We start from the raw sequence: 19,111 nt of genomic DNA, 5'->3' as shown, positions 1-19,111 counted from the left end.
AGATTTTAGAATCGCTGCCTACACTAGCATCAAAGTCCAGTATCACCCATTCACTGCGCTAAACTAAAACCCACAGGCATGAGCGAGACGTTCTGGAGGGCACTTGCACGCATCAGCCAAAGGCGACTCATGAGCCGACACAAAGTCACGACTGCTGTACTAATGGCAGCGATTACGTTACTTATTTACGCATTATAAATAGAAGCTTTAACGCATGTAGGTTTCCCTACCTTGGTGCTCAAGTTTTTTGGCATGAGTTGCTGAGCCCAATCACGTGGCATCGATTCAGGTCTTAGCGGTGCGAGTTTCATAATGCATGAATTGGTAAAACGCCCATTTAGAGTTGTTTCGACGCTCGATAATGAACCCCATCTTGTCCAAAATAATTCACAAATCTCCACTACACTATGCATGAAATCACGTGCTGTTTTTGACTTAATATATACGTCAATCCAACCGCTGAACCAGCATGCGCATTTGTCTCGTAACTGGAAGTGTTTCCTACCGACACCTCCGTACGCGTATGGTTGCTCGTTGGTCTTATCTGCTCTCTTTCACATGACAGCCGATATGCCTACTTTCCAGGCAAGCACGTGTGTCGCAAACATCCATTTCGAGTGCTTGTTTTGTTATTGATGAAAGGGACACAGTCAATTAGTCCTTGACCCATATTTTCATCCTCTTTGGACTGGTGTAGGAGAGTCATACAACCATCACGTGGGCATCGGAAGTCCTGTAGTCGGTCATGTTCTTCAGATATCGTGGTTGAGACCCAGACTATTGAGTGAGTGTTCTTGGTAGTGATTCTTGTTAAGCGTAATATACGCGAGCTCGAGCGGAAAGCGGCAGTAAAGCCAAAATGTCCGGCTGTATATCCATATGCCAGTGTTAATTGAATAGTACACTTCATACATTGTCTGCAAGCGAAGCTGCTTAACTCTTCATCTAATAATCCCTGAATACGTCGAAAGGGAAGCCCAAGTCAGCCAGGAAATATGGACATCACCATTTCATGTTGCCCCGCAAGTGCAATGCGTTGCTTTACCAACAACGCACTTGCAGCTATTTTTAAACAGCTTTGGATCCAGCATTCTGTTTGGCGCTTCTCTACCTGCATCGCTACATTGTTCTTTGATTTAGAGGCGGAAAGCATATATATTTATGCATATTTCTTCGAATTTAGGGCCATCCAATCGGCAGCTTGGTCGTCAAGAATGCGAACTCGGCTGAACCGGGGTGATTCGGTAAAGTTCCCGAAGCGTCACGACTAACGGCAGCAGACCTTTCCGCGTTGTAGATGCACAGAAACTATGCAGGTGAGCACATGACGTAAAGCTACAGAAGCCTCTGAGTCGGTAAGTAATTATGAGCATTTGAGACAGCTGCTCCTTATCGGACCAATAGTGTGTAAGGCCAATGCCGCTTTTTAAAGAAGTCACTCTTTTTAGCATAACTAAACGTAGAGGTAATGCGCTTGGTTTTTCAACAACGTTTAGACTGCGGGTGCTTTTACCGCATATGTCAAAGGCGGCGTAGTGATGCACCACCTAGAATTTGTTGCAAAAAGATCGAAATTTTACCTATGGGCGTCTACGAAAAAGACAGACTTTGAGATTCATTGAGGGCAAACCTACTGCTCCAATATTCTCTTTCCTACCTCTTCAAATAGGACAGAGACTTGGCTTTACCGTCATCAGTATCGTGTTTAGCCAAAAAAGAAGACCGATGAACTGCCATGAAGCGATATTATCACAACACGGTTGCCTCGCTTTTCTCTGCATGCCTATTCGCCAGTGTGTCCACGCGCCTTTATACGTTACACCGTAGCCGAAATCTTTACGAAGATTTGGCTGCGGTGTAACGTATACGTGCGTTTGACACATTGGCTTACAGGCTTGCAAAGTAACATGAGGGGACCGTGTTGTGAAATTATGAATTTGGGAAAAATACTTCGGTCTAATTGTTACAATGATTACAGATAAAGCGCCGTAGAAAAGAAGTACTTCTCTACACCGCAAAGATAAAAAAACGTTAAGAGATCGCTGCGGCGACCCGCATTGGGAGAATGCGAAAGCATTGGCGCCTCTTCCACACTCGTCGCGTTTCTGCGCTTTACTATAGTGACGTCTAAGCCATTTTTTTGTCGTTAGTTTCTGTTTTCATCATTTCCGTTACTGATAATTTTCTTTTTTTGCTTTTACGTCACTAAACACTTTTTAAACCTGGTTTTCTTTTTAACCTCTTTTTTTCTTTCTTTACTCTTTCGACGTCAGAGGCTGTTTTGACATCTCCCATTACATTGATGTCCATGGTTTCTACTTGCCTCTAATTACTTCACATCAATGAAAGCTTTTTGTTTGATTATTTATCGTTCATTTTTACATTCCAATCTATTTAAACTTCATTCTGTTTGGTTGCGTATTTTCTCACAATTTCGGCGTCCACCCCTAATTTGACGCCTAGCCACTATATCGACCCCCGGGACTGTTTTCACATCTAATCGACTCTTTAGGCTCTACTTAAGTGACAAATTACTCCACATCAATGAAATTCGACCCGCATCAACATTTTATTCATCCTGCATCACATACAGACATTATTTTGCTCCTAACTCTTCCTGTAACGACGCAAGGTCTGTGGACACGTTTTGTGTCCCCTTTCTGCGGACACGAAACAGCAAACGTAGCCAAATAATGCTTTCGAAATTAAAAAGTGGTAAGGTCGAGGCTTGGCTACCGCCATGTCTTTGTTTTAGAGACGAAATAAATACTAGCATTGGACAACCTTGGGCAACATTCATCCCACACTGCCTTAAATCTCCATTGATGAAGGGTGGCGCGGCTTTTTGTGCTTTTCTGAAGCAGAATCTGCGGTTCACTGCTAAATGTTGGTATAACCAGACAGTGGCACATTATTCCGAATTTGAGCAATGTTTATTGCAATAACTGCTTCAGAATTCTGAAGCGTCCTCTTTCCTTTCTTTCCTTTGAAAAAGTACCAAAATTAAAGGGGTCATACAAGTAGAATTTCAAAGTTTATTACATAACAGATTCTAGTGTGTTGAGGCAGGTAAAAGACTTCAACGAATGTCTTGGTTTCTGTCCAGTCATTTAAAAAAGATGAGTCCTAATTTCTATCAGACCAGTTCATTTGGTAACTTCCTGGAATAGCGTCGCACTAGAGATTCGCGAGTGCCACTATGAAACTACTGGGTGTTTTTCCAAATGCACTTCAGATGCTCCAAGCGAAGGTGTTTGTGGTATTAGCGACTATTTTCTCGCTGCGCACTCAAGTGTGTTTTCGCACACAGATTAGGTCGGCCATTGATAACAGAGCTAGATACCAACGTTTCTCGGCGCCGCTTCATCATATCGCACGGATGCCGCATGAGAGACAGCGAAGCTCTTGACTTCAGGTATTCATTTTGCTCTAGTATGTTTAAGACAATCAGCAACAAATATGCCGAGTATGTAACTAAATTTTCTCGTACAGTTTTCGTTTGATATTCGCGATCATTGCGACCACGAACGTGGCTGGCTACTAAGTCTCGGCTTTGTGCTATATACCTCTGCGAATTAGTCAAATACTTGGTAGATCACGAACCAGCCCGGACATATGCAGTGCTAAGCATTTGAATGGACAGAAATACAGATATCTTGGCCCATAGCTTGCGCATGGTTGTTCTATAGGGGAATGAGTTTTGAGGTGGTCTGAATGCTAACAAAAATTTTTGTTACCGCTAACAGTGAAAGTTTACTCGCTGTTGGTGTGCAGTCAAAAATATTTTTTAATAATAGAGTAATTACTCATCGGAATCCACTGAAGTGCAGCCATACAGCTACAAAGCAAAGCTGTACAACTTTCTTAGAAACTTCGTAGTTCAAAAAAAAAAAATCGTCTTGGTCCGGGGTTCACACACACAACGAGACCACAGTTTCAAAGGGACAGTCGCACTACCAGCCGAGTTAACCGAGGCGACATGCTCAAGGTAGGGCGAGAGCAAATTGATCAGTAACTAGAAGCGGGAACAGTGTTGGTCAAATTTTTTAGGGGAATCTTTCAAGACGGAGTAGAATCTGTAAGAACAGAGTATTACTCACTGATATCCACCCCTTACTTGGATTTCGTTTGTTGCTCTATGGCTGCGCTTGGGTGGATTCCAGTCAGTAATTACTCCCTTTTTTACAAATTACTCCACCTTGTGCGACTCTTTTTAAATATTTGACCAAAAATATTTTTCGGCACAATACCGAAGGCCCATTCCTGGAAGTTTTTTATGATATAAAAGCACGCTTACGCTCTGCCGACAGCTGAAAGTGACAGAGCACAAGGCTGTGAGAGAGTGCTACTAGAATTTATTTTCCAAGGACACGCTTCTTGTAGCTTTTGATGAAGAGAGTGGATAGATATTAAGTAAATATTCTTTTAATTTAATAGGATACAGCTCAAGAGAGAAGGGGAACGCTTATCAAAGGATGCCCTCCAGCCATTGGCGTCGGCAGACTGGCAGGTGATCTTGTTTAATTGCACTGCACCCGTCAGCATAAGACATGAAAGGCTATCAGGGGAAAAGTGATTACCCATATTGAAGTGAATTAACAAAGAAGCCACCACAACCGATCGGCGCCATTGGCTGGAGAGTTTCCTTAGAGCGGCATACGCCGTTCAGTACTTGAGTTGCGTTGGACTATAGTGCAACATCTACGCATTCAGATTGACATGCTCTTTAGTTTTATCTACACTCACCCTATCTGTTCGCGTTAACAAAACACTCGAAACAATTTTATGCTAGAACCAAACAGCGATGAACACACTCATCTACAGTGCCTGCTACCCTAAGAAGGGAGGTGAGGGGCAGTGGCGTACATTGGGAGCCCTTCGTCAAGAATTTGCACCATCTTTATCATTGCGTTTTTGCCGAGGAAACAAGAAGTCGGCGCGATTAGTGAGCGAATACAGACACGTTTGTCGCTTTTCTCTGTTTTCCCCGTGTAGGGTCACATTGTGAAGGTACTGACGTGAGAAAGACCATTCGTTTCAATTGATACGAAATGTTCTCCTAGGTGGCTTTCGTCAGCGCGTGCTCAACGGCCGATCTGTAACAGCACAACCTTACTATGCTGTCGTCCTCTACCTATCTTTGGACAATCTGTTGACCTCCCGGAATTATGCACAAACTTCCGCCAACACGAAGTATCGCATACGAAGCATGCATTATAAAAATATGAATGAAGGTTAACATATAGAGAACACAAAAGCAAACCCAGTGTCGTGAGGATAGTTCAAGGAAACTATAAGCGTTACATTAGCAACCGTATTACTAGCTACGTAGGTGGAATGAAAAATTTTGCAGAAATGCATCGCCAGCGAAAGGAACAACGGCCGAAATTTTCGACCATGCTATCCACGATCAGCACCGAACCCAATGCGTCCAAGCATTAAATGCATAAAACCAAGGCCCATACAGTACGCACCCGTAGATGGCAACTACTGTCAGGGTCTCGTTCACCAGTGTTCGGGAAATGGCTATCAGGACACTGCCGTGCCCCCTTTCTACCGCTCCGCGAACACGCATTGGTCGCACCACAACTTGTGTGACTCACAATGCGCTCACATTTCCAAGAACAGCGGCATTGGTCCATGCAAGAGATAAAAAGCACCACTGGTTTCCACCCAGTCATCCATAAAGAAGGTGCCGAGTCGGCACAGAAACGTCGGTCCTCTCATGAGGCCTTGGCCTTTGTTTGAGTCACACATCTCTAATTCACCCCCAGGTCAGGCAGATCTCTACCGAAATGTTCACATTCCGATTACTAACCCAGCGCCTGGTACTTAAATTGTCAGTTCAAAGTCTACAAGAGACTCCACTCACACTCAGGCAGCTGAGATGAAAACTATATTTTTGTCTCAAAACTGAAGTTTCGATTTGCTCTATGCATGCAACATGCAGAAAAAATACACGGCTTACCCATAAGAAGCGCAGTAGAGAGGGTACTTTAGAGTGAACAAGATAAAGATTTTTTTCAGCCAGTGACTAATAAGAGAAGAGACCTAACGACTGCTCTTAATTCTCCATATTCAACTCTTACATTTCAGTTAATTTAATGCTTTACGGATTAGAGAAAACATATATATGATATTTTTGGCTTGTAGTTAAGACAAAGAGAATGGCAGACAACTTGTCAGCTGAAATGGAGATTTGGCATACGCCTTTGCAGCAACGAAATCCTATCTCGTCAGAGCAAGCAGTGACAGCAGCATAGCAGCATAGTTAAGACAAAGAGAATGGCAGACAACTTGTCAGCTGAAATGGAGTTTTGACATACGCCTTTGCAGCAACGAAATCCTATCTCGTCAGAGCAAGCAGTGACAGCAGCATAGCAGCATAGTTAAGACAAAGAGAATGGCAGACAACTTGTCAGCTGAAATGGAGTTTTGACATACGCCTTTGCAGCAACGAAATCCTATCTCGTCAGAGCAAGCAGTGACAGCAGCATAGCAGCATATTTAAGACAAAGAGAATGGCAGACAACTTGTCAGCTGAAATGGAGGTTTGACATACGCCTTTGCAGCAACGAAATCCTATCTCGTCAGAGCAAGCAGTGACAGCAGCATAGGATATGTCTTATGAACTGCTGAAATCTCATCCTAAACGCCGGGATCAAAAGCTATTCCGCCGTTTTCTTCGAAACACATTATTAAAAAATGATTTATTTGTACAAGCAATGGACTGTTTTATCGCAGCAGCACAATGACGGCGGCGACTTTGCAGAAAACAGCAACCCAGCCGCGGTATAAAGTTCTTTCTCCGGTATTGTATTGCGTTTCCTTCAAAGCACTCGGCAGCAAACACCCTTAATGTTGTACGCGGAAGTGCTTCTTCGTGACTTTGGTCGGCAGGCAAGTGAGTTTCGAAGCGCCGTTTGTTGCGCATGAGTAGGTGTTGCGGCAGTTTTGTTGAATATGCATGCCTCCCTATGAAAATCAGCATTCATCCCCGTGAAATCGCTTATCTGGACGAAGCTGCTTGATGACAGTAGTTTTAATGGCGAACAGATGAACTTGGTTGTCAGAATACTTTTTGTTATATACATGTTACTCCAATAAATCAATTAGTTGATAATCATCGGTTCTGTCTTTTCGTTTCTTCCTGTGTCTTCGTCCTGTGTGCACTGTGCAATCCTGCCGTGCACAAACCAGCTGAATTCTCTGTGATTTTACAATCCCCAGACAAATGGCCTGACCTAGCGCCTTAACAAAATTCTCGTCGACATGCTGCCGATATACGTTGACGTTGAGCATCGATCTAGACACGATATCCTGCCATATATTACTTTGGCGTATAACACGGCCCAACAGGAAACCACGCGGCGGATGCCGTTCGGTCTGTGGCACGGCCGCGAAGTGTGGACAATGTTGGAAGCAATGCTGCCCCATGATGACCGCGACCCCGACGATGGCGCAGAGGAATTTACGCTTCGCGCAGAAGCTCGACAACTTGCGAGAGTGCGCATCCTGAGTCAACAAGGCCGTGACGCCAGACGTTAGAACCGCCTCCAGAGACTGATGACGTTCGCCCCGGGCGAGAAAGTGTGTTTATGAAGCCCCATTCGACGACGCGGTCTTTCCGGAAAACTGATAAAGCAGTATTTCGGCCCCTACAGAGTTCTCCGTGAGCTAAGCGACGTTACCAATGAAGTTCTTCCGGATGGGGTTTCCCGTCCTACTTGCCGTCAGCAGAAACCAGAGATTGTTCATGTCGTGCGGATGAAACCGTATTTTTCACGGGACATATAGTGGCTTAGTGCCGCGCGTTACCCAGTCTTGTTTTTTATTTCTCTCTATTTTCTTGTTAAAGCATCGGGCCGATGCTCTTTCCGACTTTCCGAGAACGAAGGTATCGCCGCGCCTACACGAATAGCCGCTCGGTGGCTCTTCGGCACGCAGCTCGTGCGCCTCGCTGTTCGCTTCTGAAGAAGAAACTGACGCTACGCTCTGGCCGCCTCGGTGCGCTGTCGCGTCTTCTCAGAGCTTCTCGGTGTTGGCGTTTCTCAGCCGTCTAGACGCGGGCTGCCAGCACCAACTGCTACGTGACAATATGCATGCCTCAGTGTGAAAATCTACCAGACTATTCGGATTTAGGCTTTATAATGACAACAGTGATTGTTTGGAATCTGTAATAAATGTGTTCAAAGCACAAAGGGCTCAAAGCACAGAACAAACGGTTCAAAGCACTCGGCACCATACACCCTCAATGTTGTAAGTAGAAGTGCTCCTTCGCGGTCTTGGTCGGCAGGCATGTGTCGCTGCAGTCGCAAAGCGCCATTTGTTGCAGCACCAGAGGAGGTGTTGCGGCACTTTACTGGAATATGCATGTTTGCATATGGAAATATACGTGACTATTCAGATATATGCTTTTTAATGCTAGCAGTGTTTTTATAGAATATCGAAAAACGGTGATCGAAGGATGGATATTCTAGAAAATTCTCCTGCTGGTTTCCTAACATTGATTGGAGGTTTGTACAGTCGACATTACGGTCCTCTACTAAATGCTCCTGTGGAATTACATTTTTTTCTTTTTGTCGCTATCCCAGATTCATTGAATATATCTAGAGTGTTCCTCATGAAAACACTATTTAAAGAAAGTTTCCTGCAGACAGTAGCTACACCGGTAGTTTATTTCATAGTGTTTGTCAGAGTACGTAGTGTCTTGAAATTGTTGGAGCCATTATGCGCCCATGGGCAACGAGCCACATTTTAGGTACTTTAAAGAAGTACACAGTTGCTCTAGACCAAAACAAGGAAAGTATGCATAGTGCCAGGTTTTTAACCTTTTTTCCAACAAGCATAAACGAAACAAGAATATGGGAAAAACTCCTTCATTAGGAAAATAAGGTTCTGCGAAGTGGGAACCCGGCAATCCAGCACACCATCAAAAACCAAACGGTGAGTCATAGGCAACGAAGATGGCATAATTGGCCCTATAAAAAACATGCAATGTTTTATACTTTTAGAGCAATTTTACTCGTACACTTTGTATGCGTTTCTGTGAGGCTTCCATATTGGTTAGTAGAAAGCCGAAATCCATTCATTCACGCCTTTTGCCTTATATAAGTTACTCCTTGTATTTTGTCTTCTGTTAGTTGTTATTACGTATTTGCACCCTGCCATTTCGATACAATATGGTTGGAATAGGTGTTCATGCTGTCTACAAACGCGCGCTTGTACATCTAATACCCACTTGTACCTTATTTCTCTGTTTTATGATTTACAAAGGATAATCGAGACAGTGTTATTATACATCTTTGTGATTGCAGCTCCATTTAATCAAACCAGCCGCATTTCAGCGCAAACTATACTTCGAGCGGGGGATATAGCTGGACAAACTCCGCAGTAAAGTGTAGGTGCACAGCGGATGTAGCGCTTGATGCTGCGGTTGGCTGTGTGTTGTGCTGTGTAGTTCATGCTACCTGCACTTCGAACCCTTCCAGGTCCTGTTACTAGTTGGCGTCAAGCATGGCAATCTCCGTGGCTCGCCTGAAATCAGATCGCCGCTTTGGAGTTGACTCCCACTGGAGCTGGGTGACGGCAGGCTTCCTAAGCTGGGTATTGTTCATGACGACAATGTCACAACAATGCATGGGCGTTCTCTTCTATGGCATCGTCCACGACTATGGAATAAACAGGGGCCAAGCGGCATGGCCCCTGGTTTTCTTTGGAACCTCTACATCTTTAGCAGGTACCCATTATGGTAACGGCTCTTTGATGGGCAGTGAGCGGAACGAGAAAATAACTTCTTCAAGAGGGTTGAGAATTTATTCTGTGGCGACTTAGCCAGTTAGGTGACTTAGTGACTCGGCGAGCCACTACTTTGCCAGTGTATTCAGAGACTTTGGCCTCATAACGAACAAATTTTTGTTTCCGAAACTGGTAGCAAGACACTCAGTTAGTACTTGCAAACAAAATCAGTGAAGAAAATGCAGCAACAAAAACGTAGCTATAACATACGAAGAGATGAATTAAGAAAAAAACATGCAAATGCAAACGGCCTTGAGAAGATAATGCATGAAAATTGTGAAAAATTTCTTCGCCGCGTTCAGATGGCTCCGCCAACAGTAAAACCCCAAAAAAGCGGCCCCATAGACTAGCCACTGTTTGAAGCGGAGTTTCGCATCGGGTGTGCTTTAAGGGCTCTTGCTTGGACCAAGGTCAAGAGTTCGACTTCAGGCTCGGCGATTTTATTCTGAAGGCTGCGAAATTAGCCAAAACCCTTTTTGTTAAAACTTTATTGCAGGCATAAGAACCACAGGTACACAAAACTGATTCCGACCTCGGGGCTATGGCACGACTAATAGGCCATGTTGTATGTTTCGTACGTAAAATCGAAGCCACCAAAGCCTATGATTTGACGATGCAGAATTCGTTTGGCTGTGCCCCAATAACTTCTTCATGACAGCCCGCAGTACCTGAAAACAAGCGATACCATGTTTTTGTGAGCAGATCTCACACTTTACGCATGTATACAAAGCCTGAGATTAAAGATGATGACAAACATAACTTCTCGTTAGATCGTAGCAATGCGCTGCAAAATTACTCAGAGAATGAATAGCAGCGCAGTATTAAGAACATAAACAGAAAGTGGAAATAGGGTTTGACGTCCCAAAGCGACTCAGGTTATGAGGAGTACGTAGTGTAAGGCTCCGGATAAGTTAGACCAACCGGAATTCTTTAACGCGCACTGATATCGCAGAGTACACGGGTCTCTATCATTTCGTCTCCATCGAAATGCGACCGCCGAGACAGGGGTGGAACCCGCGTCTTTCGGGTCAGCAGACGAGCACGATAACCACTGAGCCACCGCGACGGCTTAGCAAGCTCGGATTAGAAAATTTTGTATAAAGAGAGGGAGAAAACTACAGTTTTTGGCAGGGAGCACGTTTCGAAAAAAGCAAAAGGGGTACACTATTAGGGCTAGTAGCCTCGCAGATCGGGACCATGACAGTGATAAGGTTGGGAGATAGTAATGGCCACCAGAAGATTTTGCATTTACTCGAGGGTGATTCACAGCAGTAATGGCCACCAGAAGATTTTGCATTTACTCGAGGGTGATTCACAGCAGCATATCAACATATCACTGAGCGGAAATCGTGCAATATTTCTATTTTTGCAACCGCTCTCGTCACTGAAACTTTCAGACTATCTAAAATCGATGTAACGTGTAACAGTGTAACTGGGAGCAAACACAGATGAATAATATCCTATAGATAGAACTGGAACGGGAACGTCAGCTAGAAATGCAATGAGTACGAGAGATGACTGATGCGGATGACTATACGGCTAAGGGCAACGAAGTGGATTATAATGACAGGTGAACGCGGGCGAATGAAATTAGGAAATTTGCGAGGTTACGGTTTTATAGTTGCTGCCGGAGCAGACCAGGGTAATTGGCAGTCAATAGGAGGGAAGGATAATGACCACCGACAGACACTAAAACAAACAATTGAACAACAGAAGAAACGCCATCCTTGTAATAGCTACATGAGGTTGGCCCAGTCATGCTGGAGTATTGCTCACAACAATGTCGTTGGGAATTTCAGGCACTATTACTTGGGCTCACAACATAATTTCATGTCTGTGCCCATGTGGACAGCACTTCAAATGTCAAGCGAATTGTATCGATGGCGTCGTATTGTGTGTGCTACCGAAGATTGTCATTTAATATGACAAACTGTCTATTTGCACTAAACGCATACCATGTGTTATCAAAGTGATTTAAACGGCCTGTTTAAGATCCTTCTTAACTTCCGCATGTAATGATGGGAAACAAGGTTATATGCCCAGCCCTGGTTCCACAAGAAAGAGAAGTTTGCTTGCACCTTGCACAAAAAGTGTATTTTCACTACAGGATTATAATTTTATATCTCACCTTCAGCGCAGGGCCTCCGCAAAAGCTTTGGGTTTGCCTGCTTGGTACGCCTGTCATAACCTTAGACGTGCGGAGCTTGAAAAGCAATCGTTGAATTTACGGAGTTAACACTGCCAGCACCAAAAAGATGGAAACATGAAAAAATCATCTGAGATGACCATGAACTAAATGTTCATAAAGTGCAAGAGTATTTACCTTCCGTCCGATGACACAGGTACAGGCTGTTGCTGGAAATGTTGGCAGAGTATTATTAGATACACTCCAAAATGGTAGAAAACTCTTTTTATTGCTTTGTTAATATCTTGCCTCCTTGTAACTGACTCAGGCGTTCGGTTCGCGCAATGGCTTAGTGAAGAGCGGGATTGAAATTAAAACAATGCAGGAAATCCAAAGCTATGACACAACAGGCAGAAAATTATGGCGAGTTCGATATTGCAGAATTTGCTCTTTGAGTCATCAGATTTCAAATGCAGGCCCAGCGATGGGATACTTTTGCAAGCGGTTTTCTTGCAAGGCTGTAATTATCACCTGCTCGGTGACTGCAGCAGTTTCTCTCGGGGCATGCTGCTTGACCAACAACAAATGGCTGCTGACGTTCCTTTTCGGCTTTGTTCAAGGTAAGATTCATTCCCTTTAGCGCTTTAAACATTTTACAAGCAGGTAATGAAGCGAAGTTCGTGGAGTGAGGGTTATAGCGGGAGATATTTCAGAAGGAGCAGCGAAACGGCCTTGGTATTGATGTGACGCGTTTTATTATAGCCCTAGTATGAAGCAACTGCCGAAAAAGTATTGTTTACAGGACCGATCCATTTAAATAGGAGGTATGTTAGATAATACAGTTTTTTTTAAATATCTCCGGCGTTTACACCGCAGACTTGCATTTCTGTCATTGGAGGCTCAGTATAGGTAACAGAAAAGAAAATGCCATCCAATGTGAAAATATCATCCTATGAGCATTGAACTAATTTCCGTACTGAACATCATTGAATAAGTGATGATAAACTTCTTCGTTTGAAAGAAATCATTTACTCATACTTGCGAACAAAACTCGCATTAGATGAGAGTTGCATTTCACTATGGATGGGACGGGAGGAGATGGACAAAACATACTTAAAAGGAAAACATATGGTACTGTTGTGCAAAATAAAGCTGCTGGTTTGTAATTTTACGGTTCAATTCAAGCAGATATCTGAAAGAGCGATTTCTTCACATATCTTTGTAATCTCATTGCAGGGGTAGCGAGGTCCGGCAATCTCATTGCTGTCAAAGTCCTTGCTTCTGAGCATTTTGAGAGGCTCCGTGCAACCGCCTGCAGCGTCATCTCTTTCTTTGCTGGACTTAACATGATCTTGGCTCCGCCGCTGGCCGAACTCTTCCATTCCACGTACGGTATTCGGGGTACTTTCCTGCTTCTGGGTGGCCTCACCCTCAACACATGTCCAGCAGTCATCGTCCTGCAACGCCCATGCTGGCTGAAATCCGCACTAGGTCCTGAGGAACTGTTAACGGTAAAAGACGTGCAAATTGTGAGCAACGAGAATCCGCCTCTACGAGATGATCTCAACGATGAAATTGCTGACCAAGAATCCGGATCTGTGGTAAACAAGCTGCAATCCGTGGACACCAACAAAACTTCATTCTTGCAAACCAGCACGAGAGCTATTGGATCTGTCGGTTTGCACACTCAGTGCTCTAAGTTAGTGGGACAGAGCGATGAACGCAAGCGAACCATCGCACTCTTTGCAAAACTCTTTTTGACCTTGCCGTTTGCTTTGCACGCTTTAACTTTCATAGTGATAATTTTTGGAATGGCGACTTTTCTACTATTGTCTGTGGACATTGCAAAAGACAGGGGTGTGCCTCCTTCTAGTGCTGTGTTCCTCATGGCTGCGTTCGCAGCTGGTGACCTCACCCTCATGCCCCTGAGTGGCCTGGTCATCGACGCAGGATTACTGAGCCTAGAATCCGTGATGTTCTTGGGTTTCTTTCTGGAAGCGATCGCGTTTGAGCTGTTTGTCTGGCTGAGGACATTTCCAATGATGTTGGTCTGTTCAGTGCTAATAGGTGCCAGCAACGGTTCCACGATTTCACTGCAAGTCCCGGCACTAATCAAAGACTTCGGTATTGACCCGCTGCCTCTTCTTGTGGGTGCTGTCTTTTTCTGCAATGGTGTGGCACTGTTAACAAGACCGGCTCTGGTTGGTATGCACTCTTTCTTTAACCTGTTTTAATCATTCATCTGTCCTTAAATGTCATATGACGAGACCCAGCTTTCACGTAGGCTAAGAAAAGGTTAGGGAGACGTTTATTGCATTGTTCAGCAGAAAAGCAGCAGTAAAAGCATTTGGTACCTGAAAGAATATTTTTAAGAAAGTCGAAGATAGCACCCCAAGCGCAAGGTCCAAGCCCACGACCACTTCATGTAGGGTAAAGTGATCTGCCAATTAAGCTAGAGCGGCACCTGTCCAGCTTTCGGTGTTTAGCTCTACTTGTCCTGCGTATGACCGGACATTATGAGTCTTCAGAAGCGACATAATCGACCTTAGCGGCTGACCTAGAATACCCTGTAGTGGAGCAAGAGACACGTCCGACTTAGTCAAAGGTTGGGGCGGCAGTTGTGCGAGAAACGATTTATACTCCCTGTTCCATAAACTGCCAGAATCGAGGCTCTTGTTAATCTATCGAGCGCACCAGGATTAAGAATGAGGAATCTACTACAACGTACATAAGGGAAAGCCAAAAGTCTCAAAACAATTTTTTATGTTCTGCTTAGTAACAATGACTGTTGGCCTCCTGCATATGTGTCTGGTAACGAGAGCCTCGTGTTGGTAACTTTGTCTTCTCGGTGACTGTATAGTTAAGACATCCAAAACATCTTCCGCCTTCATTATTTGGCATTAAAAACAAGCGCCGTAAATGAATTACCGTTGACTGTCGCTAAAGTTTGAAAGAGTTCTAACATTTCTGACGACAGGTCCCTGGCCATTGAGGCTGATTTCTTGGTGCTCCTATTGTTCATTGATATTTATTGCAGAGAAACGTTCTTTCAGTTGAAGATCAACATTAGGCTTTTGCAACTTTTATGGAGCTTGTATTGTTGTTAGAATCACGCAATTGATCTATATCACAATGCTTTTACATCCAGGTAATTAACAAAAGTGTTCAGGAAAAACATTTAAAGTACACCTTACTTTTTCTGCAGTAGAGTTAGAATAGAAAAAACCTTGACAGCTTCAATAAACTTCATTCACTGCTTTTGGACATGCGCTCTTCGTTTAAAAAATTTGCTTCTGTATTGAGTCTTTAGAACGGTTTCCTTGGCCTGGACGCCGCAATCGATACAAGATACATGCATAAATGTTGTATACTTGTTATCTGTCTTAAACTTCCTGGAGAATAGTGAAGATCATAAAGTGACAAAATTCTGAACGAAAAGAGATTCATTAAAAATGAATACCTAGGATTTATGATGATTATGTGTAAAAGAGGAGAAGAATACATGACGACTCACATTTTTGTGCTGGTAGCATCTGTGATGCTGGTGTAAATTAATCGAATATCACCGACTAAGGCCAGCCTCAAGGTCTCCTGGGTGACCTCAGTGACTGCCTTCTCTTAAGATGGCTTCAGCGGTCTCCTCCACAGAATTTTGATAATAGGTCATGACGAAAGTGCTATGACGTGCAATATCTACGAGGAAAAATGGTGCTATGAAGAGTATTTTAAATTCCGCTAAGGAGCTTTTTTTCCTGATAATAAAAAGTGCGAACGAAATGTGCAGCGATATCTTCTATTCGATAAATTATTCGCATTCTCTTTGCAGGTTATTGCCGCGACACCCTTGGATCATATGACTTGCTGCTTCATTTGGTGTTTCTTTCAAGCGTTGTCCTATGTGCTGCATGGGTGGTTAAGCATCTGACCGGAAGGCGGGGACATCGGTGAATTGCTCTGAAGGCATACGTGGATTCGATGCTATGAGCGACTAAAATGTACGCATTCGACGTTAATCTGTATGTCTCCTACGAAAAGGCATTTCTTTATTCATCTATAGGCTGCGAGAAGTGGTAATGCGCTCGCATGCGCCTGAACCGCTAGCAGGAAGAACCTGTCAGCGCTTTGGAGCATAAGAATTGGTTTCATCATCATCTCAGTGGCGTCTAGTGCTGGACAAAGGCATCGCCCACAAACATTCAATTAACCCTGTTTCGAAGCAGCTACTGAAAACCGATCATAACAAAATTGCTGTTCTAATTTACCTACCCGACTATGAAACCCTCAGCCCCCTCTAACCTTACCCCCTTCCTCGCTTCTTTCGCCTTCCTTTGAAATTAGTGCTGTGGCACTAAGAACGGGTGTAAGTAGCTTTGCGTGTGTGCTCTCGTCGTTATAGTGCTGCAGCCTTTCCCAAACCACAGAAAGTTTAACCTATCGCTTTGTTCTTCATGGAAATGCGTTTATTTTGTGGTGTGTTGAACAGTTACGATAAAAGTGAGAAAAAATCTGGCCTCTTGTGTTTCTTAGTTTCCGCACTCCCATTGATTTTCGGGCTGTTTAGTGTGGGCAAATGCATATCATGCACTGGTTTCTTTTTTGTATTCCTTCAAACTGCGAAGAATATCTCCGGGGTTTGTACAAATTCAAAGGGACGCAAGCGCAGGAGGTAAGCGGTAAAATGCTTTCGTTTGCCGAGGTGAGCCTATACGTTTATCTCATACTTTTTTATGGCCACTTTCCTCCCATGCAACTCTGCCCATCTGTGCCATAAATGACTCCTAAGGTTTCCACCGCATGCATAGAATATTTCATCAGAGTTGTTAAAAATGCTGCGATTACGAAAATTGCTACCATACGAACAATCTCTGGAATATTTAAGGTGATTTTCGAGAACATGCAGTCATAGAAATAACTGACACATAACGGGGAAGTATTTCCTCATTCACTTGAATGAAATCACTGTCTCTCCAAGGAAGATCATAAAACCAAAAATCAAGCACGTTATCTTGAACATCGGGAAAATGACGATCCTGTTTCTTGATGCCCTGTAGATAAAACAGGAAGAACAGTTAGCGAAGAATTAAGGAATTTAGGGGAAAGAACAATAAATAAGGGTGACATTTCAGAGTATAAAGCCCGATCTAAGAGTATAATGAATTAAATTTTTAGATATTGTGACTTTTAAGTTAACTAGAGGCAGATACATATGAGGAGACGGAAAAGCCTAATAAGTTTCTATTCGCAAAGTTTGGAAAATGAGCAGCAGCTTACTTGAGAAGAAATAGAGGTAAAATATTTTTAGCCTTATTAGCGAAAATACAGTTTCTAAGATTATGGCATATGATCCACTTCACATGGAAAGACTAGAGAGACTTTTTTCTTAATGCCGTGGAAAACGGAGCTTCTCGTTTATGCTTACGAACAAAGGTGACAGCACATAAGAAAGGAACACCAGATGTTTCTCCAGTAACCGTCTGGTTCCCAGTAAAGAAAACTAGGAATATATGCGTTTGAAAAAAAAATCTGCTGAAGGCGGAGAACAAAATTCCTCGACTAAATTGCAACTGGTCAGATGTACAGGGAAATCCCTCAAGGCGGAATATATTTGTAATAAGGGAGCACGTACTGATTGGAATCCACTCAAGCGCAGCCGTACGGCTGCAAAGGTAAGTAAGCTATGCGGCTTGCACAGAAACTTATCTACTAGGGATAGCTAGCATGTGGTAGTGTGAGAGCGAAGTTATCAGTAACTCTAAATGGAAAAAGTGCTGGTCAATAGTATTAGGGGAATCCCGCTAGTTGAGTAGATTTGAAGATCAAGATGAATTTTTATTGTCAAAGACCGCCATAGCTCAAGTTTTCTTCAACTCATAATGGGGTCAGAGTCCAGTTCACAATCATTCCCACCCAAAAAAGATGACAAGGCAGGGGAAAGCTTGTATGGATTGTATCATCGCTGGGTACCCACTGGCACTGGGGATCCCACTCCGCACCTACAGCCTTTGTGGTAAGGAAATAATTACTCACTGCGATGCTTGCCCATATAGCTGTACAGCTACGCTTGGGCGCGTGCCAAAAATAATTGTGCCCTTAAAACCAGATCTACTTTCCCGTAAAAATTTTACGGATGCTATTCCACTTGAGGTATTTATCAATTCGCTCTCACACTAGTATATGTTAGCCTTCCCGGTAAGGTTAGTTGGTAGAGCGCCTGCTCTAGTGCAGCGAAGGTTCCTGGCTCGAATATCGGACCAGGACGAACTTTTAAGCTACTAAGTTTCTTTAGAATCTGTATAGCTTGCCTTTGTAGCTGTGCGGCTGTAATTGTTTCCTGATTAAAATAAAACTGTCACACGGCACAAAACGTGTTATCTACGGTAGGCTATGGAGCTTGAAAACGAAACAGAAAACCGCTCATGTCGCTACTTCTAAATTTGAGATGCGCTGCTGCGTTCTCCGAGCCGTGGAGACGATGACAGTTATCCATTCTCGCCTATCGAAATGAAAGCTTACAGCAGCACACTTTCTGTACAGAGGTTGGCAGAAGCGTTTACTAACTCACACTTCTCGTGGTCTAACATGTTAAAACTTACTGATGGCGGATTTGACCAATGAAGATTACAAAGCTCTGAATATTTTAATGGTAATGCTTCCTTTTAGGGTATGAATACTGGGTTTGAAATGGCATGCGCCGATCTCAAATTATAGACTATATGTAGACAATAGCGGTTAGTTTCCTACCGATGTTTAAAATGCTGCGGCACACAGCAGGCACAGTGTTGTACATAGGTGCCGGATACTTACGACCACGAAACTGATCGCTCGGGTGCACGGCGGAACTAACATGCAACCCCTCTCGTTGGAGAGAGCAAGTGTATGCACGAAATATCTTGTACAACTTCAAATACCATACACCCGGTCGATGATCGGTGTATGCAGATTCCATACACCCTGCAGATGATGGGAAGATCGAAGGTTCGATTCAGGGATGGTTACAACGTTTATCTTATATTCCATTTGTAAGGTTAATGCATACGCGACTACTCATGAGGGTGTGGGAATTTTCGTCTCTGACGCGATGGGCGAGGTTTGATCTTGCCACGACGTACAGAGCAGCGGCTCTAATGAAAAACTGAGCCCCCTATGATGCCGATCCGTGCAAGACAAGCTACTTGGGAGCTACCTAGA

General features: G+C 43.7%; 1 protein-coding gene across 11 annotated transcripts in view; it reads left to right on the top strand.

Annotated features, from left to right (window-relative positions):
• Positions 1 to 693: 693 nt before the first annotated feature.
• Positions 694 to 19,111, top strand: part of LOC144132646 (lysosomal aspartic protease-like) — a 92,089-nt gene continuing 73,671 nt past the window's right edge. For 2 of the 11 annotated variants that reach the window (XM_077665208.1, XM_077665199.1), the window contains exons 1-2: positions 3,375 to 3,415; positions 4,438 to 4,510. In XM_077665208.1, coding sequence (XP_077521334.1) covers positions 4,476 to 4,510 — 35 coding nt within the window. In that variant the 5' untranslated portion in view covers positions 3,375 to 3,415; positions 4,438 to 4,475. Of the gene's footprint in view, positions 785 to 1,183; positions 1,317 to 3,308; positions 3,416 to 4,437; positions 4,511 to 8,888; positions 8,947 to 9,491; positions 9,740 to 12,399; positions 12,544 to 13,159; positions 14,129 to 15,749; positions 16,452 to 19,111 lie in introns of those variants that run through there. The other 9 variants (XM_077665205.1, XM_077665204.1, XM_077665203.1 and 6 more) reach the window with 9 other exon arrangements.

The sequence above is a fragment of the Amblyomma americanum genome, chromosome 5, assembly GCF_052857255.1.
Source record: "Amblyomma americanum isolate KBUSLIRL-KWMA chromosome 5, ASM5285725v1, whole genome shotgun sequence".
In the NCBI taxonomy this organism is placed as follows: Eukaryota; Metazoa; Arthropoda; class Arachnida; order Ixodida; family Ixodidae; genus Amblyomma; species Amblyomma americanum.
The sequence above is the reverse complement of the archived record's forward strand: the minus strand, read 5'-3'. Positions and strand labels throughout refer to the sequence as shown.